The sequence below is a fragment of the Salvia miltiorrhiza genome, chromosome 5 (assembly GCF_028751815.1).
Source record: "Salvia miltiorrhiza cultivar Shanhuang (shh) chromosome 5, IMPLAD_Smil_shh, whole genome shotgun sequence".
Taxonomy (NCBI): Eukaryota; Viridiplantae; Streptophyta; class Magnoliopsida; order Lamiales; family Lamiaceae; genus Salvia; species Salvia miltiorrhiza.
The window spans coordinates 53,095,179-53,122,723 of NC_080391.1; the positions used below are offsets into that span (position 1 = coordinate 53,095,179).

The window sequence follows — 27,545 nt, forward strand, 5'->3', positions numbered from 1 at the left end:
GAACAAAGAGTTTCGATCTGAAATTGAACTTACGATTAAATAGAAAAGAATTCATGGTCGACTCCAATGTCGCCAAAAAATAACATGCAAAATTAAAATATTTGCCCCGAAGGGATTTAATTAAAAATAAAACTAAACTAGGGATTGTTCTTCAGTAAAAGGGATGGAAAGTGATGATTCAGTTGTATCTTGGTCGTGCACAAGCATCTAGTATTTATATAAGAAGGCTGCAAGTTATGGGTTGACTGCTAGGGTTTGATATCTCCTTGTAAAACACTCAGTGTTTTCTCGCCCAACATCTCTCAGATTTCTTTTCATATAGGCCTCTGTCATCCTGCCCAAATCATTTCCTTATCGGGAATGGATCATTGCTAATCTTTTTCGGCTCCAAGAAAGAAAGTGAATCTCTCTTATTCGCGTACGCGATTTGGAAGATTTGGCGACGTCACTATCTTGCCCATGATAACTCCTTCTTTCATCCTTCTTCTTCAGTTTTCTGTCTTGACTCTGGTCAATTTCCTTTCTGTCCAAGACTAGGGATGGCAATTTATCCGCGGGTAACGGATATCCTCGAAAACCCGACCCTAATAGGGTGGGTTTGAGAGACATTTGATATCCACGTATAATTTCATGGTTACAATTCAATATCCATTTAGTTCGTGGGTATGAGTTTGGATACTTACTATCCATACCCGTAAAATCCGTTTACTCACGAAAAATATCCGCGAAAATACTCGTTAATTACTCGTGAAATACCCACAAAATATCTTTAAAATATGAGCTTTAGATATACATATTAGATATGGGCCACCATATCATATCTAAAAAAAGGCCCAAACACTAATTGATATTACATGTATATGATGAACTGTTCTAATTGATTATTTGATGAATCATCTACGGTGGATTATTGGGAGACTAAGACTATTTTTTTTATTATTAAAGCTAATCCTTAGTAATTAAACTGAACTGTTTCCTTAGTAATTAAACTAAATTGTTTCCCTATTTAAGCTAATACTTAGTACTTAAACTAAATTGTAGGATGTTGACACTTAGAAGCTAATCCTTATTTAAATAAAACTTTGTTGGATTTTATATTTTAGTTGATGAATTTGGATTTAAACTTTGTCATTTGTGGATTTCAACATGAATGAAAGATGTGGATTTGAACTATGTGATTTATGTAGATTATTTTTTGTGTTTTAAATTTGCTATAAATTTATATTTAAATTCTAGCGGGTGACGGGTATTCGACGGATAGCAGGTGGCGGATACCCGACGGATAGATACCCGATGGGTAGCGGGTATCTGCGGGTGGTGGATTTGGGTAGCATTTGATATCCATGGATAGTTTTGTGGTTAAAATCCACTATCCATTTAGTTCGCGGGTATGAGTATGGATAGTCACTATCCGTGCCTGTCGTACCCGATTGTCATTCCTATCCAAGACACCTTCGAAGCTTTGAAGTCTGAGCGGTACTATGATAGGTAGATGTCTCACTCATTTGTTCTCCGTCAGTTGTACTCCATTTGACTCGTGAATTTTGAATCATCTTTCCCAAGATGCCATCGTATCTCATCTTCCTTCTCTTTCTCATAAATCAGCTTCATATTAGCCATTTCCAACACTTCATGCCATGTTTCATTAGTATGTCCTCTCAAACACAAAACAAACAAAAACAAAGGGAAAAATGATTCAATCTTTCTTGGGGTTGCTGGAACGACGACATTTACAATCCTCTGTTGTCGTTGAATCTGCCTCCGCGCCGACTGGAAGCAGGGGGCGGCGGCAGCGGGTGGGATGAGGGGAATTAAGGTTTGGGGGTTGGGGAAGGAGGAAGAAGGGGGGATTTATTTTTATTTTTATTCCAATTGTCATTTTCCATGCCACTGTGTCATTTTCGACGTCCACATAGGCAATTGACCGATCACCGAACAAATTTGACGTATCACCGGACAAATTTGAGACCATAACAAAATGTTATCGATTTAAAAGTCGATTTTTCATATTTGGAGCAAAAATCAATTTCAAAAAAAGTTATGGATTTACAGGCAATTACCCCTTTATTAAAATATATTTTATATTTATTTATATTTTAATTTTGTTTAATATTTATATTCATTTATTGAAACATGTTATTTAATTTTGATATTGTCGTAAATCGTATGATGGATGTACTAGTACTGAATGAAATTGCAGTTTCACTAGTCGAGCATTAGTAAAATATATATGTAACAAAATTGATTGGTAACAGAAATTTCCAACAAATGATAATAATAAAACACACATTATAGTATACACTCAATAATATTAACCAAGGTTCTGAAAATCTTGATTGTGGCACCTATACCCTCAGTTAATACACAGACGAAAGAGAAAACAATATAATTATAAACATATTACACAAAATACACGAAATATTAAATGCAGATTGAAAAAAAAAAAGAAACTAAAACTAAAACTAATGAAGTGGATATGGATTGAAGAAGAGAGACTCCCTCCAAATGAGCTCCTTAACATTTTCTTCAGTAATTGATGGCTGCTCAAAATCACAAGTAAAAGGCATGGAGCAAACAGGCTGTGCGTTTATCTCATGAAGAACTGACAAATAGGGATGAGAGAGAGCCTCATCAACTGCATATATCATTCAACATCAATCTAGTTAGCAACTAATTAAACCAAACAAGGCCTGTGCTATACTAAGATGCATGATTACCACCATTTCAATGGGATATGAATCAAGTAAAACTAGCTTAAATGATATAAATAATCAAGAGTTTCAATCCATCTAAGTAAACAGAGTACTAGCCTTATTATTTTAATCTATCAAGATTAATCCTCAAAGGTAAACGCCCCTGAAGAGAATTAAAATCAGGCAAAAGTTGCAAGTGGAGTGACCTGTTATACGTTGGTCGGGGTCGAACACGAGCATCTTCTCCAGCAGATCCAGAGCCAGAGGTGACATGTTGGGAAACACAGCTGGGAAATGCTGCTTTGGAAAGTGAGGAAGCTGCTTCACATATCTTCTCGCGTTCTCACTTAGCAGGAACTTGAGGCTCGAATCATCCGGTGTTCCTAACAGCTACTCAATAGATAAAAATAGTAAGGTTAATCCATTGTTTACTTAGATGCATTGAAACTTTTGATTATCTCTATACCTTGGTGATGAGCAGAAGCTGGTGGAGGTAGTTTCCGCCGGGGAAGAGGGGCTCTCTGGTCAAGATCTCAGCAAGGATGCACCCAACTGACCATACATCAACTGCAGCTGTATACTTTGAGCAGTTGAGGAGCAGCTCGGGTGCCCGGTACCAACGGGTCACCACGTATTCTGTCATGAAGTTGGCATCCGACGTGCTCCTAGCCAGCCCAAAATCTCCTATCTTGAGGTCACAGTCTGCGTTGAGGAACAGATTGCTCGGCTTCAGATCACGGTGCAGCACGTTCGCTGAGTGCACATACTTCAACCCCCTCAACACCTGATACATCAAATACTGCAACCACACACTAACACACATTCACATTCACATTCTAGGCCAAGGTTGAATGTTTCTATCAAGATATTTCATGATTTTGGACTGTCATACTAATTAAATTCCACATGAAAATACAATATCATGCACACACCAAGATAAAATATTGAGAGGCAAGATTAACCTGACAGTGATAATCTGTCAATGGTTGATCAGATGCAATTATCTTATGCAAGTCAGTGTCCATTAATTCATACACAATGTACACATCGTTAAACGCCTCCTTGCTCGGTGGCCTTATAATGTCCCTGATGGAAATAATCTGGAAAAAACATTATGATAATTAATTAAATTGTTGAAAGCTAGCACAGAATACGGTGAGACTTACATTTGGATGATCCATATGGCGTAGGATCTTGATCTCCCTCAAAGTCCTCTTAGCATCAATTCTGTTCTCAAATGCGTTGCCAATTTTCTTGATCGCCACTTCCTCGTTAGTCTCTGTATCCATAGCAGCACTACATGTACAATTCCAAATACATAAAATGAGGAAAACACTTGTGATTCACAAGAAATAAGCCTCCATTACTCCTCATAGAACAAACAAAATAAAGCAACTACTCAAAATGATTCCCAGTCGCCCTTTTTGTCCCACATCGACTTGGTAATGATCACGTCTCCAATACATAAGTTTGGAGTACCCTCTCCCCTTACGAGGCCTTTTAAGGGGATGATAGGCTCAATTCTAATACCCCCAATCAACTTATTCCTCCAAATGAGAAATCGATCAAGAGCTATTTAGGAGTTTCTAAGCTCTTGATAAGTGTTTGACAAAATAAGGTTAAACAACTTATAAACTTGCAAAAGAATAAGTTCATTAACATCAATTTAGTTTTTTCACAATCTTATAATCAATAATCATTTTACAAAAATAAGCCTATAATAAATTGTTATATCCATTTACATTCACTTTCAGTTTAACCTCCCTCCAATTTTCACTTTCTAATTGAGATTTTTCTCTTTTTGACTCACGATTTTCTCTCTAGCTTATGAACTTAACAATTCAAACACTTTGACAACTTATATAAGCTCTCATCTAAACTAAGTTTAGCCAAACACCCCCAAAAGCTACAATTTAATTTTTCAAGTAATAGACACATACATTTTGTGTGTATATGGCTACTATATATATAGAATAGAAATTGAATAATTTGTATGAAGAGAGAGAGGAGAGAGAACAAACCAGACGAGGCCGGAGGCGCCACGACCAATAGGGCGAAGCGGGTGACCGTATCTACGGGGGACTTGGAATAAGCATCCTTTGAGATTGTAGGTCACGTGCTCCATTGCTGCAAATACAAGGGGATTCTTTCTTGGAAGCTGGAACCTTCAACTTTGAATATACGGTGGAAATGGAAAACTATACACTTTGTATTTCTAATGCTAATGAGAAGACTCCATCTCGTTTTCAGTTGACTTATCACTTTCGGAGAATTTGCAACTGTTTTTTCCAAAGGATGGAGATGCAATGCATGAAATTTTGAAACCAAAAAAAAGTACTAGTTTGCAAGTTTTTGACTGAGTCAATTTATTTTAAAACTCCGATTTTAGTCATACTTTCGCTAGTTGAGACCAACTTATTTTTTTGGGTAAAGTTAGATTAATCTTTTGGAAAGATATAGTGAGAAATATTATGATACATATATATATACACGTTATATGCGACTTTATATGAGCATAGTTCTCGTTAGTGTTTTTTTTAGATATTTATTTTATTCTAATAATTTATAAATTATTATTGAGATCATTAATTTTATAAATTGCATAGAAATCAATGTTCAATTTGTTCATATTTCCGAAACATGTTCACACTGTTTCTGAAATATGTATCCCTTTTTTTTTTATTGTTGTTTGTCCTTTAAAAATGTATCACATGTATTTTGGGTCATGACCTCACACAATTTCTCACATTTTTATTCCTTAAAAATACCACATCTAAAAAACAGACTATTTCTCCACTCAATATATTATCTATCAAACATTTCTTAAAACCTGTCTTGCCCATCAAGTCATACATTATCAGGGACGAAGGAATTATAAGATTGAATGTTTTGCAAGTTTTTTGAATTTTGGTCAATTATTTTTTGAATGTTTGGGGTTAATTAGGAGAAATTGAAAGTTTGGGACATTTTTGTCATCTATAAGTGACATGCTTTTATAAATGAAAAAAAAAATAACTCTTAAAAAAGTGTAGGCCCTACCACTTTTAATCAATTTACACATTCTCCTTAATTACCGTACCGAAAAATTTTGAGCCACTTATAATAGGACGAATGAAGTGTTACTTGGGTAAAATTGGATTCATCTTTTGGATTATCTCGTATTTGACTTGTAATTATTTGGTGTTCAGTACTCGTTAAGTAATTATCTTATCGAGGCACTCTCCCGTGCAACTGTTTTCTGAATGACATTGCTTCAACATATAAATGACACTGTATGTTGAAGTAGTGTCATTCGGAAATGTTCAAGTGTCATTTCCTGAATGAAGTAGTGTCATTCTGGCAACCAATTGCACGGTGCAACCGATTGCGTAGAAGTATTTGTGTTATCTTATAATGCTCCGACATATATTACATGTATTTGTGTTATCTTATAATGCTCCGACATATATTACATTTTGAGTATGTTCACACAAACAAAATGTCCAACCCAAATTTCATACAAAATGAACACGGAAAATAAGGAAATTAATGCAACTGTAGTTGTTAATTACGTATAGTTAGTACAAAATGAGCGAAAAGAAAACAAATAAGTGGAATTTATTTGGTAAAATGAGCAAAAAAAAAGGTGGAATTTATTTGGTAGTAGCTGTTAAACCTGTATTTATTTGGTAGTAGCTGTTAAACCTGTATTCATTGCAAAATTAGCGGAAAAAAAGAAAAAAAAAAGAAACTGGAATTTATTTTGCAAAAAAAAAGTGGAATTGGGAAACTCTACTGAAATTATCAGAGCCAGGTTTCGATCCTGGGACCTGTGGGTTATGGGCCCACCACGCTTCCGCTGCGCCACTCTGATTTGATGATAGAATTGGTTTATTTAATTATAAATCTTAATTTATTCTATATTTTTTCTATTGAAAAAATAGAGAATGAGATCTAATAATCAAGAACAAAAGAAAGTACACGTACAAACAACATGAATTACTAATACGCACATGTTTAACCTTCAATCTATCCTAAATATCTAAAGATGTTAGTCATTCAATCCAAACACATAATTTGTGACAAATATGAACTTTTTAAGATACTCATTAATTGGTTAGAATTTAAATCATGTTTGAGGCGATCATCTATATATATATATATATATATATATATATATAAGGAGAATCATTTTTAAAAATACTAAATTATGTTTTGTTCGCTAAAATCATCTTATTATTTTTGAAAATAACTTTCTATTTTGTTCAGAGGGGAAAAACCTTTTTTTAATACTTTTTTTTCCCGTCTACTCTAGATAAAGTGTATATGTTTTTATTGTAATTTTTTCTATTGTCCAATTAAAGTATTAGTTAATTTTTTTTATCTCTTAAATATATTAATAGGTGTTAATTATACGGATATAGATAAAATGATCATAAATATTCAATAAATGTAAATAAAATGTTCAATAAACGTAAATAAAATTACTAAAATATTAATATTGGTAATATTTATGATTATACATGAAATTTTAACATATTTATTTAATTAATCTTTTGTGAACATTTAGTTAGAAAGTATGAGAGAAATTTTAAACATTTAAAATTAATCAAATCACTATAATTGTGTATCAATTATAATCACATTAATTTTTTTGTTCTAGTTAATTTTTTATCCCTAAAATATTTTATAGGTGTTAGTTTGACCTGCAAGTCTGCAACTGGATGCTTATTTAATTTTACAAATAACCGAGCTGGCATGCGAAAAGTGATGACTTAAGCTTATTTGTTAAAAATCTTTTGAAACGATAAATCAACTTATGCAAGTTGCGCCGAGTAAAAAGTGCAAGTTAGCTGACTAGAGTGGTTGGGTAAAGCTTATTTTAAAGAGCTTATAAGCTATTGGAGCTTGTAAGATATTTTAAAAGTTTATAAGTGAAAAAGAGAATTTTTGTTAGAGACTAAAAATTGAAGAAAAATAAAATTAGAATGATATATTATGAAAATATAAAATCATAATTGAGTTATTTTTGTAAAATGCATGAGTGTTTCTTATAAGAAAATGAGAAAATATTTAAAGAATCAGTCAAACACCCTCTAAGTCAACTAACAAAAGTATGTTGATGAGCTTAGCTGCTATGAGTGTGTTTAGAGATGTCAATAAAGTTCGAAATCAACAAGTCAACCAGAATAGACCTACAAAAATAGGGGTAATAATTGAATTTTTTTGGCTTGAACCAAAAATATCCCAAGCTCGATAGGGCTGGCTCGAGAAACGAGTGAGTTAGCCCGATTAATCGAACTTTTTTTAAGGGGTAATTGTCTGTAAATCCATAACGTTTACTCGGAATTGGTTTTTGCTCCCATTTTCGAAGGTGTGGCCCCTAAATACATAACCTTTTATTTTGTCTCGTTTTTCTCCTGTCACCGGTTTTTTCTTACGCCGGCGCCGGAAATTACACTGTGGCAGCCGGAATTGACAAGGTGGTAGCCGGAAATTGACACATGGACATATTATTAACATGTGGAATAATTTTTTAAAAAAAAAAAACAAAATTCTCCCAACTCCATCATCTTCTTCCCCTTCCTCCCCTCCCCCCACCCTCTGCCAGCCCCTCTGCCGCCTGCGACGGCGCCCGCCACCCCCTTCCTCACCTCGGCTCAGCGGCGACGTGGTGGCTATTTCGCTGGAGGGGAGCCAAGGCAAACGCGCGGCGGCGGCGGCGAACCTAGGCGTCAACCACACCAAGTTTCGTCAGCCCGTCCCACCATCACCACCAAATTCCGTCAGCCCTTCCCACCATCAAATCCGCCATTTTCGCCCCATTTCTGAGGAAGAGAGCTTCACCCAATTCCCCTTCCGCCATTTCCTTCCAGACCTTGAATCTTCCCCAGATCTAAACCCTTAAATCCGAAGCCCTAAATCCCCAAATCCGGTCTCCACCCTCGTCTCACACACCCCTCATTCTCAGGTAACGTCTTCCGCCGCCGCTGGAGTTCCGGTGGGGAGCAGCCGCCTCCCTCTCTACTGATTTTCACAAATTGACAGCGAAGTATCCTTCGCCTATGAACTACCCTTTCGCCTGCTATGCTACTAAAAAATATCGTTCGTGAACGGAGCTCGCGAGAGAGGTGAACGGACGAAAGGGGTGGCGTCCTCGGCCGGGCACGTCTTCGTCGGCGTGTGGTGGAAGCGGCAGGTGGGGGGGAAGGAGAAAGGGGGAAGAAGACGATGGGGTGGGGGGGGGATTTTGTTTTTATTTATTTATTTTATTTTTTTATTCCACGTGTTAATAATATGTCCATGTGTCAATTTCCGGCTGCCACCTTGTCAATTCCGGCTGCCACGGTGTAATTTCCGGCGCCGGCGTAAGAAAAATCCGGTGACAGGAGAAAAACGAGACAAAATAAAAGGTTATGTATTTAGGGGCCACACCTTCGAAAATGGGAGCAAAAACCAATTCCGAGTAAACGTTATGGATTTACAGGCAATTACCCCTTTTTTTAATAATCGATTTTCAAACTTTATGACATAAAGTTTCTCCAATGTGTTTTTAGGCAATATTTTCTCCAATGATTAATAACAAACATTTATGATAGCAACAGTGATCCACGCAAATTCGAAATGATATTTTGAAATGACCTAACCGCCGCCGCCGCCTAGGAGGTTCTTCCGCAGGTGGTTCTGGCCGGCCGGCTGGTTTTTTCCGGCCGGCGTCATGATGACCCTCACTTCCTCTGATTTTCCTCCTTTACACACCAACGTTCTACCTAGGGTTTCCCTCCAGCCGCCGATCCCGTCTTCTCTCGCGGATCCCTCTTCCGGCGGCGTTTTGCCGTTTGGCTTCAACTTCTCCCGGGATTGCTCTCTGTTCCCGGAAGTTCCCGAGTCCGATATCTTCATGGCAGCAACTAGGGTTTCTTCCGTGGGCCTGGCAGCGCCACCCACAGTGGCTTCAGCGCCCTCGGTGGAAACTAGGGTTCCGGTGCTCCCTCCTTCCGTGTCTGTAGCAGCAGGTGCCTCGACACCAGTTTTGGAGTCCAGGGTTCCCAAAGTTGGGATGATAACTGCTGCAGATCAGCGTCTTGACAGCAGCAGGGCATTTCTTCCTTCGTCTGCGGGCAGCTCCGTCTTTACGTCGGGTGTTCTTCGATCGGGGCAGCCGGAGCAGCAGCCTTTACTTTTGGAGTTAGGCCGGGGAGGAGATGTTCCGTCCGGTACTCCTCCCGTAAAGTCGTTTGCCGAGTCTCTTAGGCAATCTTCGGGACGTCCCGCAGACGTCCCGGCTCATGATTTTGCGATTCTGAAACCCAAAATGGTGGACGACAGGCCGTGCCTTTCTATTTCCTCGGCTTTCCGTCAACGGCAAATAAAATCCTTTCAGCATGCTATTCATGGGAGGGTTTTCCTTCGCAAAGGCGATTCACCAAGATTTGCGGCGGATCTTTTTACTGAGCTATCTATCATCTGGAAAACGTCGTCCCCGTGGCAGGTTATCCCTCTGGGCAAGGGATATTTCACGTTGAAGTTCTCGTCACCGGAAGATTATGCTTTGGCTTTCGCGAAATCTGCTTGGCGTCTTCGTGTGGGGATTCTTTTCCTTCAGGCATGGACTCCAAACTTCAATCCGAACAAGATTTTTTCTTCTACTGCTCAGGTTTAGGTCCGAATCTTTAATCTCCCGCATGAGTTTTGGCATCCTGAAGTCCTCTCTGGTATAGCTAGGCATGTTGGAACTCCTATTCTCGTTGATGGCATGTCTGCTAGGGCTTCAGTTGGTTATTTTGCTAGGGCGTTAGTTGAGATTAATGTGGCCATGGAAATTCCTGAGTTTATTGATGTTAAATGTGATGATGATATTTATGAAATTGAGTGGATATGAGAATTTGCCATACTTCTATAGTCTTTGTTCTGCGATTGGCCATGCCACTGATGACTGCAGGAAATCGGGCATAGAGCCTGCCTCTCCGACTAAACAGAAGGTACAAGATAATAGTTTGTGGGGCAGGAAGCATAGCAATAGATTTCGACAATGGAAGAAAATTAGGAGCCGTTCTCGACAGCACGCGATTGCAGTGCCTTGTGCTGCTAAGCTGGATAATCATGAAGAGTCTTCGCCCAGACGTGAAGTTACTGTTGGGAAGAATTCTGTGGAAAACAGAAATCGTTTTGAGGTGCTGGAGGGTATGGAGTTAGAGAATGAAGACAATATAGCAGCACGTAGAGAGGATTCGTCGGTTCAGAATTCGGATGCTCCAGCTTGCAAGGAGGACATTGTTGTTATGGAGGATTCTGACAGATTCGTGGATGAGGAGATCATTGTAGACGATCGCGAGGCCGCAAGCTCGGCACCGCAATCACAGAGGGAGGACACGGCCGGGTCTGAGGGTTCTACGCTGCAGGAAGTTGCGAAGTTTGGGCAGCATAAGGAGGTCATAATACAATCTGCCGTGGTTCCGTCCATGGACATGGTAGATGATTCTGCATCTCGGTTGGTCATTGAGCCTACACATTCTAATCATGAGGAGTTGGCTAGTCGTATTAGCAAATTAGAGGAGCAGGTTAGTCAGGGGATGCAAATGCTCGTTGACAACCCTAAGCGTCGACCGGGTCGACCTAAAAAGGGGATGGAACGTTCGCAAGATCCACCGAATCCGATTGACAGTATCAAAAGTCGGCTCAGGAATAAGGGCGCCGCTTCAGACGCAGCTCGAGCTATGTCGGCTGTGGTTTCTAAGAGATGGGGAGATATGCTGGACGACGAAGACTTGTTCTACGAGGACGATCAATTCTTCTCTTAGTCTTGCTGGCTCGCACTCATGTCACTGCCCTTGCTGTCTCAGGCGTTGCTTTTGCTTTTGGGTTCTGGTTCGGGTTTTTGGAGGCTGGCTTTCCTAGGGGCAATGGTTCGGCCGGAGCTTCTGAGGTTGACTTTCCGCCTCCTCCCGTTTCGGTTTTTTTGGTTTCTTTTCGTTGCTTTGTCGTTTTCTTTCGTTTGAGCTCTCTTTTTGGAGGTTCGGCCCTTAGTCTGCGCTTGTGCTTTCAAGGGTTTTGAACTTATCTTTTTTCAATAAAATTTCTATTTCAGCATATTAATAACAAACATTTATGGCATAAAAATCAAAGAAAGATGATCATTTATGTTAAATGTATATCCAATTCTTACGGTAACGAAGTTATATATTAGCTATTAAGTAAATTTACGTTGAAATAATACTATTTTTTTTAATCTAGAACGAGACAAAGTGATTTGATTTAAAAAAAAACACAACCTACTTTTTCTTACAATATGATTATCAATAAAAAAATCATATATGTAAAAAAAATCGTAAACTTGCAGGCCCAACGGGCTAGTTCGAAACCAAGTGCGTTAGGGTTAGGGTTAGGGTTAAGGTCAAAATATTTTAACCCGAAAAATAAAAAATCGACTAACCCAAACCGAATACGCTTGCCCGAAACTGAGTGGGTCGATTCGATTGGCATCCCTAAAATTAATATATATAAATACACAGTTTAAAAATTAAAATATTTAAACTAAGACAAAAAGAAAAAGTAAAAATGTACTCCCTCCGTCCCAACTTTTTGTATTCACTTTTAGTAGTATTTACTACTAAAAGTGAATACAAAAAGCTGGGACGGAGTCACGGAGGGAGTATATTTTTTAGAATGAAAAAGTAAAAATGTTTAAAAAATAAGGTCAACAACTAGGGATGTCAATGCAGCCCGAAACCCGTGGGCCGACCCGAATAACCCGACAAAATTAGAGGGTTAGGGTTGAAAAATCGCAACCCGAAAAAACCTCCAGCCCGATTAGCCCACACCCGACTAACCCGAAACCCGATAGGGCTAGCCCGAAAATTCGATGGGCTGGCCCGGTGGGCTGACGGAATTGTGACTGATGCATCCAGTTACAACTTCTGCTATGTTTAGATCTATGGTATTTGCTTAAATATATATATGTAGCCTCATTAAAAAAGTGAAATTAATTAGATAGAATATATGTGTGTGTGTGTGTGTGCAATCTCATTAAAAAAAGTGAAATTAATTACAGATTTTTTGTAGAAATTGATTATTAGTATCTCATTAGTTAGAAATTAATTATTAGTATCTCATTTTAAAGTGATACCAATTTTTTTTTTTTTTTGTCAATGAGACGTGCATGACAAATCCACTAATTATTCAGTAATAATCCAGATTGATTCTAGTGCATTGATACATGTTAAATTTTACTATCTCATTTTAATATAATTTTGTTTATGTAATCTTGAATATCTTATATTTTTGCATTTCATGCTTTGCTATATAATTTATATATTTAATATCTATGTATATTTTATACATTATACATTAGATCATTAGGAATAATAAAATACAAATGATAATTTTATTTTTACGCCTTTAACTTGATTAGCCCGATGGGCTAGTCCGAAACCCGAAAGTTTAGGGTTAGGGTTGAAGACTTACAACCCGAAAAAATCTCCAACCCGATTAGTCCGCACCCGACTAACCCGAAACCCGATAGGGCTAGCCCGAAAACCCGGTGGGCTTGCCCGATTGACATCCCTATCAACAACCATAATAACAATAAGACTAGGATATGTTTTTTAAACATTTTTGCTTTTTCATTCTAAAAAAAATGATTGAGCGAAAGACACTCTCACGAATCTTTATCTGGGCCGTCTTCAAAGTTTGAAACATGTTATCTGTGCAATCACCACTCCAAAAATGAAGTCTTTGCATTTGAATTCTCCCACATTAATATCACCATCTCTCGCAAACACTCCAAATCCCAAAATCAGCCGCTCATTCCCTCAACATTCCTCACCGCCGGAAAACATTTTCTCAGACCAACTTCTTTCACTGCGTAGATGCGTCCAAACCCAAGACCTCAAAACGGGATCTTCCCTTCACGCCACAATTCTCAAATCAGGGCTCGAAGCCGATGTTTTCATCGCCAATTCATTACTCAACATGTACTCAAAATGCGACTGCGTACACCACGCACGCAACGTGTTCGACCAAATGCCTCACCGAACCGTCGTGTCGTGGACCGCGATGATGTCAGCCTATCACCGCAGCTCGCTCCCCGATGAAGCGATGTCGTTGTTTTCGAGGATGCCGGCGCATCTCAACCCCAACGAGTTCACACTGGCTGTGCTTCTGCAGGCTTGCGCATTGAGAGGTGACGTCAATTTGGTCGAAGCTGTTCATTCTCACGCGATTAGAAGCGGCCTCGCATCGGATAGCTTCTTGCAGAATTGCTTAATCGATGCGTACGCGAAAGCAGGGATGCTCACGGCTGCGGAGAAGCTGCTGCTGAGGCTCTGCAGAAGAGATGTTGTTTCGTGGACTTGTGTCGTCTCCGGTTGTGTGAAATGTGGCGAGGCCGAGAGGGGGCTGTCGCTGTTTTGCAGGATGCAGGAAGACGGCGTCGCACCAAGTGAGATAGCGATGGTTACTGCATTGCAAGCCTGCTCTGAAATTGGGAATGGCAGAATCATGGGGTGGATTCATGGATTGGTGTTGAAAGGGAATTGGTGGATGAGTGGTTTGGTGTTGAATTCGTTGATTGGAATGTACTCCACGAATGGTTACTTCACCGAGGCTATGGCAGTCTTTCGTCGTTTCTGCTTTGGGAGTGAGGGTCTGCATCCTAGTCCGGAGACTATGGCAAGCCTGCTACATGGTTGTGGAAGGCGTGGAGCATTAAAGCTAGGGGGAGAGATTCATGGATACTTGATCAAACACGGGTTTTTGCCTTGTGTCGTTGCTGAGAATTCGCTAATGAACGTGTATGCTGAGCACGGATATGTGGACTCTGCGTTGCTCCTGTTTAGGATGATGGCAGAGAGAGACGTTATTTCTTGGAACACGATCATCAAATGCTTCGTGAAGAATGGTCGGGCTGTTGATGCATTGAGACTCCTTCGTGAGATTCACAGAGAAGGTTGCGTCTCTCCGGATTTTGTCACGTTGCTTACATCTCTTGAAGCTTGTTCTGAGCTGGCACGGATCACAGAAGGTCGGGTTATTCATGGCCACCTGACGAAGACAGGGTTGCTCGGTGATATCTTCCTCCAAAATGCTCTGATAGATATGTATGCAAAGTCGGGAAGGGTGGATTTCGCGGACTGTGTTTTTGAGGGAATGCAGGAGACAGACATTGGCTCGTGGAACTCAATCATCGCAGCGTATGGTGTGAATGGAGATGGGGCCTCCGCTGTGAAGGCGTTTGAGAAACTCGAAAGAGAAGGGACCAAGAAACCGAATGGTATCACGTTCACTAATGCTCTATCAGCGTGTGCCCACGCAGGATTGGTTGAGGAAGGTTGTGGGATTTTTCACTCGATGGAGAAGCGCCATGGGATGAACCCGAGCACGGAGCATTACGCCTGCGTGGTTGATCTGTTGGGAAGAGCAGGGAGAGTGAAAGAAGCAGAGGCCTTCATTGATAAAATGCCAATGCTGCCAGGCTCTGATGTTTGGGGGGCTCTGTTGAGCGCGAGTGTGCTCGTGGGAGACGTGGCAATGGCTGAGAGGGCAGCGGAGGAGCTCGCGGCTCTGGAACCTTCTAGTAGCATCTGGAGAGTCGCGTTGGCCAATGCGTACGCTGCTGCTGGAAAATGGGATAGGGTTGCAGAGTTGAGAGGGTTGAGGAAGGAAGGGGGGTGGAGCTGTGTGAATGTCGAAGGATTTGAGTTTGATTTCTTCGCAGGCGACGCGAGGCGTGGAGAGAGTGAGATGATCTATCAAGTTATAGGGTGGTTGCAGATTCATATGCAAGATAATGCAGTATGTGATGAGATCCTTTTCTTAACTTAGAGAAGCATGCATCCATTGAGGCATATGTTTTGTAAAGTAGTAGAAGTTTAGTTAATAGTACATCTCAGTGCAGAAGCTGTATAATGTAAATTCATTCAAGATGTGAGGCACTGTTCATTTCTTTATATGTAAATTAATCATAGCACAAGAGAATTTATCATGTATGATCACTTAAGATTAATTAGTGCAAATTTCTGTATTCAAACTTATGGATTTGGACAAATTTACTTGTGGTCAATAGCTCACTTGAACTTGATTGATGAAATAAGACTAGTAAGTTTATTTTAAAATATGTAAACAATCTTTAGTTGTATGGTGTTGGATGCTTGGAGGTTGCTTGGAGTATATTTTACAGCAAAATGAATAATCAGACTTTTATTTATTAGTTGTTTAATCTTAATAATATGTACAACTTATTTGAACTAATGAAGAATAAAAACTACTCCCTCCATCTCACAAAAACATGAACAAATAGAAATACACGAGTTTTAAGAAATGTTAGTTGAGAGTTAAAGTAAGTGGAAAATGGGTCCCACTTTAAAAGGTGTTGTGAGAGTAATGAATTAATTAAGGAAAAGTAGTGGTGAGCCATGATGTACTAAAATGGAAAGGTTCATGTTTTTGTGAGACACCCGAAAATGGAAAAACGTTCATGTTTTTGTGAGACGGGGGAGTACAATTTATTATAGTAAGTTACATAGTAGTAATATTTTCTAAATCTCTGAATTAGAGTATGCTTCCCACAAATGATTACTTAATGCATTTTGTTGTGCAAAAAAACAAATGTTCCAACGGAAAGTAGTTAAGGGTGAAATTTTGAGAACTTTGTATTGATTTATAAGTAAGCAATATTGAGCGGTACTGCCTTTTACAATGAAATTTTTACATGTATTTACATGCATTTTATACTGCATTCTTTCAATTTTTAAAATATGCATATTTTTGTCCTTATCACATTTCTAATGGTGAAAATGAGCCTTTGTATCAATTTTTATCTTTAGGTACTTTATGTTATATTTGTTGGATTTTAGTTATTTGATGCTTTTATATTGCAATATTATATGATATCATTTGTGCAATCTGTATAATATTATTGCAATTAATATTTTAATTTAATAACGCTGTTATTTATTAGGTTTAATTGACATGTTATATTATTCTAATTAAGGGTTAATGATAGTTTTATATACTTGTAAAATCAAAAAATTAAAAATATCCACTATACAAAATATTATAAGAACTATTCATTTTTTTAATGTGAAAGAATAAAGTAGTCGTTACTTAATAGATTAGAAGCTTCATCTCGTTATTTTATATTACTTGAATGGTGAGTTTTGCTCGACATGTTCGATCAATGCGAATTGAACATGTCAAGCATCAGTGATATATATTAATACTCAACCAATACAAATCGAGCATGTCGAGAATCAGTAATAAATGCATTAATGCTCGACATGTTCAACCACATGTGAGTTGAGCATGTTAAACATTAGTGGTAAATGCGCTAATGCACAACATGTTAGACCTCTACGAATTGAGCATATCGAGTACTATAAATGCACTAAGGTCATCTCTAACCATTTACACCAAACTCAAACCCATTTTACAGTATATGTCACATCCAACAGTAATTCTTCTCCAATCATTTATACCAGACTCAAACCCAAAAGAATATTATTTTAATATTCTCTTTCCACTTACTTTTTATACTTCTTCAATCATATCTATGTATTTCTTTTAAATTATACATTTGCCCCAATTTTTTTGATTAATAATTTCATATTAAAATAAATACTATAAGGAAATTAATTTTTTTTATTATTAAATAAGAAAAAAAAGCTAAACTTTAAAATAAAATTAACATATTAAAATAATTTAGATACACAATAAATAAATTAACTACGAAATTAACATTTAAAGCTACGAAATTAACACAATAAATAAATTAACTACGAAAATTTAGATACACAACCAAACTCTATTATTATTGTTAATCATTTAAAGCTACGTAATTAACAAAACAAAATAAATTAACATTCATTCCTCAAAACAAAAAGCTACGTTATTAACAAAACAAGTAAATTATTGAGAGCCTATTGTAGGAGCCCAATAAATTCAGATACACAACCCTAAATTATAATTAAATGCACGAAACTACAGAATTTAAAGAAAGTCGTCTTCTTCGTTTCGAGAAAACACAGAGCATCATCGTCTTCTTCAACATTACCTGCAACACTCGCAATTCGACGGATTCTCAATATCTAGCAAGAAGAGGGGTTAGTTTGCAATTCTTAAAATTCTATAAAGTGTTTTGGTGTAGTGAATAGTATCACACAAAATTTGGTGCAATACTATTCAAATGGTGGCCCCAAACCCATTTTGGGTTTGAGTTTAGTGTACCATTGGAGAAGTTTTGGTACACCAAAATGGGATTTGGTGTACCATTGAAGATGGTCTAATGATCGATATGCTCGACCACTACAATTGAACATCAATAGTCAAGAATTATTGAAAAATGTATTAATAATCTACACAAGGATAAAAAAGTCTTAAATATATACTCCATTATTTTTGTCTATGATATCATTTCCACTTTATGGACAACACAAGTACTTTTAAGAAAGTAGTGGATAGTAGTTAATAGTAGTGGGTATTGTTGTGAGGGAGTTTGGGTCCCACCATTGTTGTGAGTGGAATTTGTGGGACCTTACTGCTACAAATAGAAGTGGAAATGATATTGTGGACGAACCAAAATGACAAAAGTTAAATGATATCGTGGACGGATATATTCCATTTGTCGTCCATCCACGATATCGTTTCAACATTCATGTGGACGGCTCGAATTTTTAAAAAAATGGTGGATAATATAAAAAAATTGTGGATAATAGTTGATCGTGAATATTGGTGTGAATAGAGTTTGGGTCCCTCTATAAATATGTGGAGAGTGTTACGTGAACCATATTGTTATAAATGAGAAGTAGAAATGATATTGTGAATAAATTAAAATGACAAAAGTGAAAACGATATCGTGGACGGAGAGAGTATATTTTATCAAAGATAAGTATTTTTTATATTTTATTTTTTAAAATGGGTGGATACCATTTTCATACTTTCCAATTAGAGAAATTTTAAGAAATAATTAATTTAGTGTAACAAAAACATAAATACACCATTATATATAACAAAAAGAAAACGTAAGAATTTTATTTTGGTGCAGTAATGCTAGAATAGCGCAACACTATTTGTTCATTCGTACATATATACTTAAATATATAAAGAATAACTTTAGACGTAAGACAAGTCTATTATGGGATCATTTCAAAATGTGAAGTATATAGATCTTTATGAAAATGCGTGCTCGTTATAGAAGTTGGTTGAAAACTTGAAATGATTAAATTGAAAATGCGTGCTCGTTATGGTAAATGGACACCAAGTGTCCTGTACACTCGGTTAAAACTTAAAACTGGAGTTTTTGCAATTAGCCAAAGTGAGCCGGTTTTTGGGTGAATTGGTTATTTACTAATTTATCCCTTATTAAGTAATACTACTATTTTATTGTTTTGTCTTTTATGTTTTATAATTTCCGGAAGTTTTGTTGTTCGGTTTCTTTATTTATTAGTTTTTTTGTTTCCTTTACTTTTTGGTTTTTTATTTTCGAAAATTATACTATAAATCTTATAATTCGAAGTTTATATGTTTTTTTATTCGAAATTCTTTTGATTATTTGTTTCAAAATATTATTTTTGATTTGTTACCAATAATTTGAGGTTTCTTTTTAAAATAATCCTATATTTGTTTTCAACTATTTTTTTTGAAATTAATACTCCCTCCATCCATGAAAGAACTTCCTTGGAGGAAGTGACACGAGTTTTAAGAAAAAAGTTGGTGAATATATTAAAAGTGGATAAAAAATTGTTGAATGCATTGGAAGTGGTGAAACTGGACAAGGTGACAAAGTATTACTCATATATTATTGAGGTCTTTGGTTCAAATCCCTCAATCACATTTTTCTTGTATTTTAGTTTTTTTTTTCAAATCATCTTCGAAATATTTTTTTTAATATTGGAAAAAATATATAAAAATGAAAATAAATCTAGGATTATTTCCCCCAATCACCTTTTTCTTGTATTTCGATTTTCTATTAAAAAAATCATCTTCGAAATGTTTTTTTTAATCTTTGGAAAAAATATATATAAATGAAAACAAATCTAAGATTATTTTGAAGGAAATCTCTAAATTAGTAGAAACAAATAAAATTAACATAAAATTCGGAAAATAAAAAATAATAATAAAAAAATAAAATAAATGTGAAAATAAATCTAGGATTATTTTAGGAGAATCTCTAAATTAGTGGAATCAAATTTAGGATTATTTTTTGGGGAATGAAAATCTCTAAATTAGTGGAAACAAATCTAGGATTATTTTAGGAGAATCTCTGAATTAGTGGAAATAAATCTAGGATTATTTTTAGAAGAATATCCAAATTAGTGAAAACAAATAAAAATAACATAATTTTCGAAAAAGATAAAAAATAAATCTTCAGAAAAAACTAACATAATTTTCTAATATAAAAATAAAAATTTTTGAAAAAAAATTTCGAAACAAAAAAATAATAATGTGGAAACAAAATTAGGATTATTTTTAGGAGAATCATAAAATTAGTGGAAACAAATAAATAAAAAATAATTTAATCATCAATAAAAATAAATAATATTAATTTTGAAAAAAAAATAGCTGGAAACAAATATAGGATTATTTTAAAAAGAAACCCAAATTATTGGTAACAAATCAATAATAATATTTTGAAACAAATAATCAAAAGAATTTCGAATAAAAAAACATATAAACTTCGAATTATAAGATTTATATAATTTTCAAAAATAAAAAACCAAAAAGTAAGGAAACAAAAAAACTAAGAAATCGAACAACAAAACTTCCGGAAATGATAAAACATAAAAGACAAAATAATAAAATAGTAGTATTACTTCTATTAGTAAATAACTAATTCACTCAAAAATCGGTCCACTTTGGCTAAATACAAAAACTCCGATTTTAACCGAGTGTCCAGTACACTCGGTGTCCATTTATCACTGCCCAAAAATTATTAATTTCATGCTAGTCATAAATACCCGCGATTATAGGAACCGACATACAGGTATCATTTTATTAAATGACGATTTTATAAAAAAAGAAAAGAAAAAACCAAAAAAAAAACCCTTGAAAGCACAGAAGGAGCAGACTAAGGGCCGAACCTCATTAAAACCTTTTCACTGAAAACCCAGTGGGGGAAACCGTGAAAAGGAAAAAGAGTACTCGTCTAAACACAAAACGAAAGTAGGGAAGAGCGGAAGGGAAAGTTTCCGGAACTCCGGCCTAACCATCGTCCCCAAACTATCCCGGCTCTCACCCCACGGGAAAAAAAAAAAAAAAAAAAAAAAAAAAAAAAACTAAACGGGCGGTTAGAACCAAACAGCCACCCATCAGCCCCAACTACCGTTTCTGACGCAAATGGCTATGCGAAGCCATGTCAAGACGAACCGCAGCCCTAATCTCCTCAATCTCGTGCGGCCACCACCCTTCCGAACGTTGTTGGTTAGCCATTATATCGGCCGCCTTGTTTCCTTCTCTAAAGATGTGAGATACCTGCAGCGAGAAAGCATCTAACATCTTTAAAATCCTATTCCAAGCCGCCTTAAAACGCCAAGGCACATTCAAAGAACGAGAATTAAGAATGAGTATCACGTAGGTGGAATCGGCTTCAATCCAAAGTCTGTGCCATCCACGATTGTGAGCAATTTGAATCGCCGAGATAACTGCCAGTAGCTCTGCTTCAAAGGCAAAACCTGAGCCACCTTTGAAGTGAAAACAACCACGCACCACATTCCAGTTATCTCTAAACACCCCACCTGCCGCAATAGTTCCCGGAGTTCCCGTCGCTGAACCATCAGTATTCACTTTGATCCACGGCGCCACCGGTGGCCACCAATGTACCTCCACAAACTCCGGAGGAGGAGCACTCCTGGAATTAACACCCACTGCCCGGAGAATCAAATAATCCGACCAAGAATTCCACATGTAGCCTAATTTAGCAAAGTTATTATCAATCTCTTTGAAAGCAACTTTCACAGTGTGGATGACACGACGTTCTTCGAACTTTTGATTATCAAAGATACAATTGTTTCTCTGCATCCAAATGGCCCAGATGACCGTGATAATACCCGCTTTCCAGAAATTACCAATGAGGGGACTAAGTTTATACTGCCAAGCTGCCACCAAAAAACTATGAATATCACTCTCTTGCAACCCTTGCATGAAATTGAACCACCCAAGGAACGTAACCCAAATATTCTTCACACGCTCACAATTCCAGAAAAGGTGATCCTGAGACTCACTTCCTTTTAAGCAAAGCAAACAAACGTTAGGCGTGATCATACCGTAGCGGATAAGGCGATCATAAGTCGACATACAGGTATCATATAAATTAAGGGATGAGTATCATATTAATTTCATGCTGATGCAATTTCACGATACCTTTATGATATTTTTTTGGGTTAATTGCGTGTAATATCACGAACTTTGCTCAAAATCCATTTTTTCCATGAACTTCAAAAAATCCAAATTATATCAAATACTTTGATATTTGTTCAAATTGCCCATAATTTAATTCTTGATAATTCAAAATTGTTCCCATTAAATTTGAAATATTCAGAATTGACCTATTCACAAAATAAATTACACAACAACCCCACTTTTTGACCTTATATATCAAAATACCCTAATGAATTTGTTTTTTTTATAATTATAAAACATACGCATCACACTCTCTCACGCTCTCACCTAAAATCGTATCAGAGTGGATTTTTATTGAGGAACTAGTATATTCTCATTCGTGTGATGCACGACGAACACTAAAATTAAATAATATATTTATATAAATAAATATAAATATTAAATAAAATTAAAATATAAATAAATACGAAACATGTTTAAAAAATATAATAAAATAAATAATTTATATCAGTTAATCAATAAAAACTTGAATTTCAAAATGTAATATTTTTGACTTGTTATGTAATTTAAATGACATTCTAATTGTGTTAATGGTTATTATTATTATTTTTTATTTAACTATTAACTTTATCGAGAAAAAAAATAAAATTGGACCCCCCCCTATGGTGAAAGTCTGGCTCTGCCCCTGCATACAAGGTTATCCTCCAAAATTTGGAGAAAAGAGAGATAGTCTACAAAACAACCTCAGATGGTGCAAACTAGTGCTGCCACGGTTCAACCGGAACCGGCGGGCCAACCCTGAACCGGCCCGGAAGTCAACGGTCCGGGCCCGAACCGTTGACCACGGGCCGGTTTCGGGACCGGCCCGCCAAGGAGCTCGGTCCGGTTACGGTTCAAGGGGAGAGCGGCCCGCGGCCCGCCGGGCCGGCCCGCCGGTTCGGCCCTGAACCGCCGGGCCCGGTCAATTTTTTATTTTTTTAAATTTTATATTCAAATCCTAATAATTTTAACGAAATGTAGTTTCACTATTTATAGTGTTCTACACATGGTAGAGAATCCTACATTTTTCAATGTGGGATAATGTAGCTTCACTATTTATAGTATACTACACATGGTAGAAAATCCTACATTTTTCAATGTGGGATAAGGTAGCTTCACTATTTATAGTGTACTACACATGGTAGAAAATCCTACATTTTTCAATGTGGGATAATGTAGCTTCACTATTTATAGTGTACTACACATGGTAAAGAATCCTACATTTTTCAATGTGGGATAATGTAGCTTCACTATCTATAATGTACTATGCATTATAAAGAATCCTACATTTTTCAATGTGGGATCACTCAACCTAACTTATAAATATATAACTTATATTCATGTAATAACTTATAACTTCTAAATATATAACTTATAAATATGTAACTTATAACTTATAAGGTCGAGGGATCAATTAGTTAGTTTACTTATTCAATTTTAAAGATTAGTAATTTGTATCCTTGTAATATTTTTTTGGTACATAAAATAAATTCAATAAAGATATCTATTTTTATGAATTCATTTGAATTTTTGGTTCTCAATGTGTTAATTATTTTTCCTTTACTTTATATCAATTCAATTGTCATTTAAAAAAAAAGATGACATAAAAAATATTATTATATTATTAAGATTTTTAAGTTGGGTAAATTTGAAAATTATTTTACTTGGTAACTTGAGTAATTTCAAGCTTTAAAAAACAAAACATATATTTAAAAATTATATATTTATATGACAATAGTATATAAGTTATTAAGTAATTTAAGACTTTAAGTTGAGTAATTTTAACATTTTAAGTTTTTAACATCATAATTTATAAAACTATACAGTATAAGTTGAGTAATTTTAATATTTTTTTCAACATTTGTAAAGTAAAAACTATTACTACATGAATATAAGTTATAAGTTACAAGTTATATTTTTATAAGTTATAAATTACATGAATATAAATTATATATTTGTAAGTTAGGTTGAGTGATCCCACATTGAAAAATGTAGTATTCTTTACAATGTGTAGTACACTATAGATAATGAACCTACATTAAGTTAAAATTATCCCACATTGAAAAATGTAAGATTCTCTACCATGTGTAGTACACTATAAATAGTGAAGCTACATTATCCCACATTGAAAAATGTAGGATTCTCTACCATGTGTAGTACACTATAAATAGTGAAGCTATTCTCTACCATGTGTAGTACACTATAAATAGTGAAGCTACATTTAGTTGAAATTAACACAAATCATTTAATTTCAATAAAAAAAAGTGAAAAACCGGGAAACCGCCGGTTTTCGGCCCAGAACCGCCGGTTTTTGGCCCGGCCCGGAACCGCCGGTTCAGGGTCCGAAAACCGGCCCTTTACATTTAATCCGGGCCGGTTCCGGTTCGCCGGATTCTCGACCCTGAACCGCCGGTTCGGGCCCGGAACCGGCGGTTCCTGAACCGGCGGCAGCACTAGTGCAAACGATGCCTTGAAGGACATGTTTGTCGAGGAGAAAACGAGGAGAATATTCATGACATTATCATAAGTATTGAGTTTTATCAAAAACACATCCTGAAGATTGCCGAATTTCAGTCGGCAGTAAAACGAATTCAAGCCAGCATCCATCCACAACATGACTGATGTTAATATTGAAGTAATACGGAAGCATGTTGAACCTTATTTTATTATTTTATTATAGCTTTTATAATTATATAAAACTCAGGGCTCTTTTATTATTTTGTACAAATATTGAATAGATGTGGGGGTCTTTCTATAATTTTATATGAATGTAGGATAGGTTTATAATTATTATAAAAGTTGACATGGGGAGTTTGAACAGTTTTGAAAGTATTTGATAATTTGTGGATCTTTTAAAGTTCGTGGGGAAAATGAATTTTGAGCAAAGTTCGTGATATTACACTCAATTAACCCTATTCTTTTTAGTTACAAGTTACTACTCATGCAAATACAAATTCACTTGCCTATATTAAATGACTCGAATTTTTAGTTACAAGTTACACAACTCATGCGAATACATACAAGTATATCCAGTGACGTAGCCAGGATTTCACCTCAGTGGGGGCCAATTTATAATAATTTTAATATATTTCTTCCGTTTTTAAATAAGTGTCATATTACGGAATTTTTCTTGTTCCTTTTTAAATGTCATATTGTAAAAATTTAATAGTAAAAGTAAGCTAAACTTTCAATTTTACTCATGTCATTTTTTCTATACTTCATCTTAAAGCATGTAAAATTATATTTTTCCTTGGTGAGTATAATTTTATGTCATATAACACTTATTTGAATACGAAGGGAGTATATATATATATATAAATTAAAATTTATAACAATTTTTTTGAAATATTTATATATGACTATCACACATCCTAATGACTTACATATATGTTTAAAGTTATAAATATGTGGTAATAACTTTATTCATTTGCCCAACACGTATTAATTAATATTCACAAAAAAATATTCAATAATAAGATATTACAAATAAAATTATCTAACAAAAATAAATAAAATATAATTCACTTGCATGTACAGGGTCTGAGCTAACAATTAACATGAGTTAGAAATTCTAGTTAAATTCTATTAATAACTAATATTTTAATAATTCACATAATAATAAAAATTGAATGTGTGAAAAAGCTAAATAAATAAGCTATTACATAAAAATATCATAGAGAATCCAATATAAAAAGTAAATTACAAGTATGTTTACAAAGAATTCTACATTTAAACTCAAATTTTAATTGTTTGAGTCTAATATAAAAAATTTCCCTATAAAATTTTTAAAATCAAACTCACCTATTAGATAAAGAAATAAAGAAAATACTTATAAAATAACAACAAAGTTACATCATATAATATTATGAGAATTTTGTTTTAAAAAATAAAATGAATTTTCATTTAAATACTAAATAAAGAAATACATTATATATATACTGTTTTTTTGAAAAATTCCAGTGGGGGCACTGGGCCCCACTGGACCCCCCTAGCTACGTCACTGAGTATATCATCGCAATCTATAATTAGTTGAACTGTTGAAGAGATGCATCTTACCAATTGAGTTTCGTGTGTCTCATCGTCTCTCGTGACATTCTCAAACTCTTAATTACTGCCAAACCACAACTAAAAGCTATGTTTAATTGCATTTGTATAGCATCTATTTATTTAAATAAAACATTATTTATTCAAAAAAAACAACAACTTATTTTCATTTTTTTTAATCATACCTTTAGTTTCAACAGACAATTTAGAGAAGGTTTTTAATACTCTTCAATTATTTTTCAAGATAAATTTTATAAATGTTGATATTATATAGTATATTTTCTTGATTAAAGGGTGCTGGAGCATAAGGCAATTAAGTAACCGAGTATTTTTTTTTTTTCTTTTTTCTAGGATTAGTTATGTGAAACAATTTTTTGTTGAGTTAAGTTATGTGAAACAATTGAGAGTTGTTTTGGTCAGAAGTGAGAAATAAATTAAGTCAGCTATGCTTTTGATTGGTTTTTACTTAATACTAGTGTACCTCCCGCGCCATGCGCGATAATTGTGATTTTAGACCCGCATAAATTGTACATATATTTTATAATTATTAATATAAACTAATAAAATTAGAATTTAATATAAAATTTATTATTTGCAAATTGATCTAATATTTTAATATTATCAATATAATTTAGGGTTAATGGCCTGTAAAACCACCAATTTTGAGCGAATTCTGGTTTTAACCTCTAACAAAAGATTCTGCCTGTAAATATATGAACTTTGAAATGTTTCTTATTTTGATTACGGGTCAAATTTTCAGCCAAAATGGCTGACTTGGCAGCCTGAAATCCAACGTGTCTTTATCGACGATGACACAAAAATGACGTCGTTCCTTTAAAAATACAAAACGACATCATTTAACTTATGAACTATGATATTTGGAGACTGAAATTATGGCAATAACTTGCAGCGGGAATCTGCCGTAGTCAAAATCAGAAACATTTCAAAATTCATATATTTACAGGCAGAAACTTTTGTTAGAGATTAAAACCAGAATTCACTCAAAGTTGGTGGTTTTACATGCCATTAACCCTAAATTATATTGATATTCAAACTTATATAGAGAGTTGCTATAATTATAAAACTGGATTTATAATTACTATCATATTCAAAATTATAATTGATAGTCAAATCAAGTACTAATATATATATATATATATATATATATATATATATATATATATATGTGGTTAGACTATAGTGAGATTGCTATTTTTCGTGAGACGTACGAATAATTAATTAGTCACTATATAGTGTTGACTGTTGAATAAATGTATTCAAAAAATTATCAAAATTTTCGCTTCCTTCAGAATTCGAACTCAGGTACAATTTTGTTTCTTCCAGGTAAATATTAGTCATAAGATACATTAAATCAATACATACAAATCATTTTAAGATCACACCATATATGCGGGATCTCATTGAAACTATCATTAAATATTCAATTTAAATCCAAAT

General features: G+C 35.3%; 2 protein-coding genes and 1 non-coding gene across 3 annotated transcripts; 1 reads left to right on the forward strand and 2 right to left on the reverse strand.

The window, feature by feature from the left end:
* Window positions 1-2,269: 2,269 nt before the first annotated feature.
* On the reverse strand, window positions 2,270-4,998 carry LOC131024947 (mitogen-activated protein kinase homolog MMK2-like). Its single transcript, XM_057954523.1, has 6 exons — window positions 4,715-4,998; window positions 3,860-3,989; window positions 3,656-3,793; window positions 3,160-3,492; window positions 2,900-3,083; window positions 2,270-2,635 (listed from the first exon to the last, which is right to left on the reverse strand). Exons 1-6 carry the CDS (start codon window positions 4,816-4,818, stop codon window positions 2,463-2,465), a joined length of 1,062 nt encoding a protein of 353 aa, XP_057810506.1. The 5' UTR covers window positions 4,819-4,998; the 3' UTR covers window positions 2,270-2,462.
* A 1,476-nt stretch (window positions 4,999-6,474) lies between these two features.
* TRNAM-CAU (transfer RNA methionine (anticodon CAU)) lies at window positions 6,475-6,546 on the reverse strand. Its single transcript has one exon. It is a non-coding gene; the product is annotated as a tRNA-Met (tRNA).
* A 6,737-nt stretch (window positions 6,547-13,283) lies between these two features.
* LOC131024910 (pentatricopeptide repeat-containing protein At3g53360, mitochondrial-like) lies at window positions 13,284-15,699 on the forward strand. The gene has a single exon (XM_057954466.1). It carries the CDS (start codon window positions 13,398-13,400, stop codon window positions 15,492-15,494), a length of 2,097 nt encoding a protein of 698 aa, XP_057810449.1. The 5' UTR covers window positions 13,284-13,397; the 3' UTR covers window positions 15,495-15,699.
* Window positions 15,700-27,545: the final 11,846 nt, after the last annotated feature.

Excerpts from the sequence above, each read along its gene's own strand:
- LOC131024947 (XM_057954523.1), bottom strand. The coding sequence starts at position 4,818 with ATGGAGCACGTGACCTACAATCTCAAAGGATGCTTATTCCAAGTCCCC. Across the intron at positions 3,794-3,859 it reads GCCATATGGATCATCCAAAT|ATTATTTCCATCAGGGACAT; the intron begins GTAAGTCTCACC and ends TGTTTTTTCCAG. Across the intron at positions 3,084-3,159 it reads AGCTTCTGCTCATCACCAAG|CTGTTAGGAACACCGGATGA; the intron begins GTATAGAGATAA and ends TCTATTGAGTAG.
- LOC131024910 (XM_057954466.1), top strand. The coding sequence starts at position 13,398 with ATGAAGTCTTTGCATTTGAATTCTCCCACATTAATATCACCATCTCTC.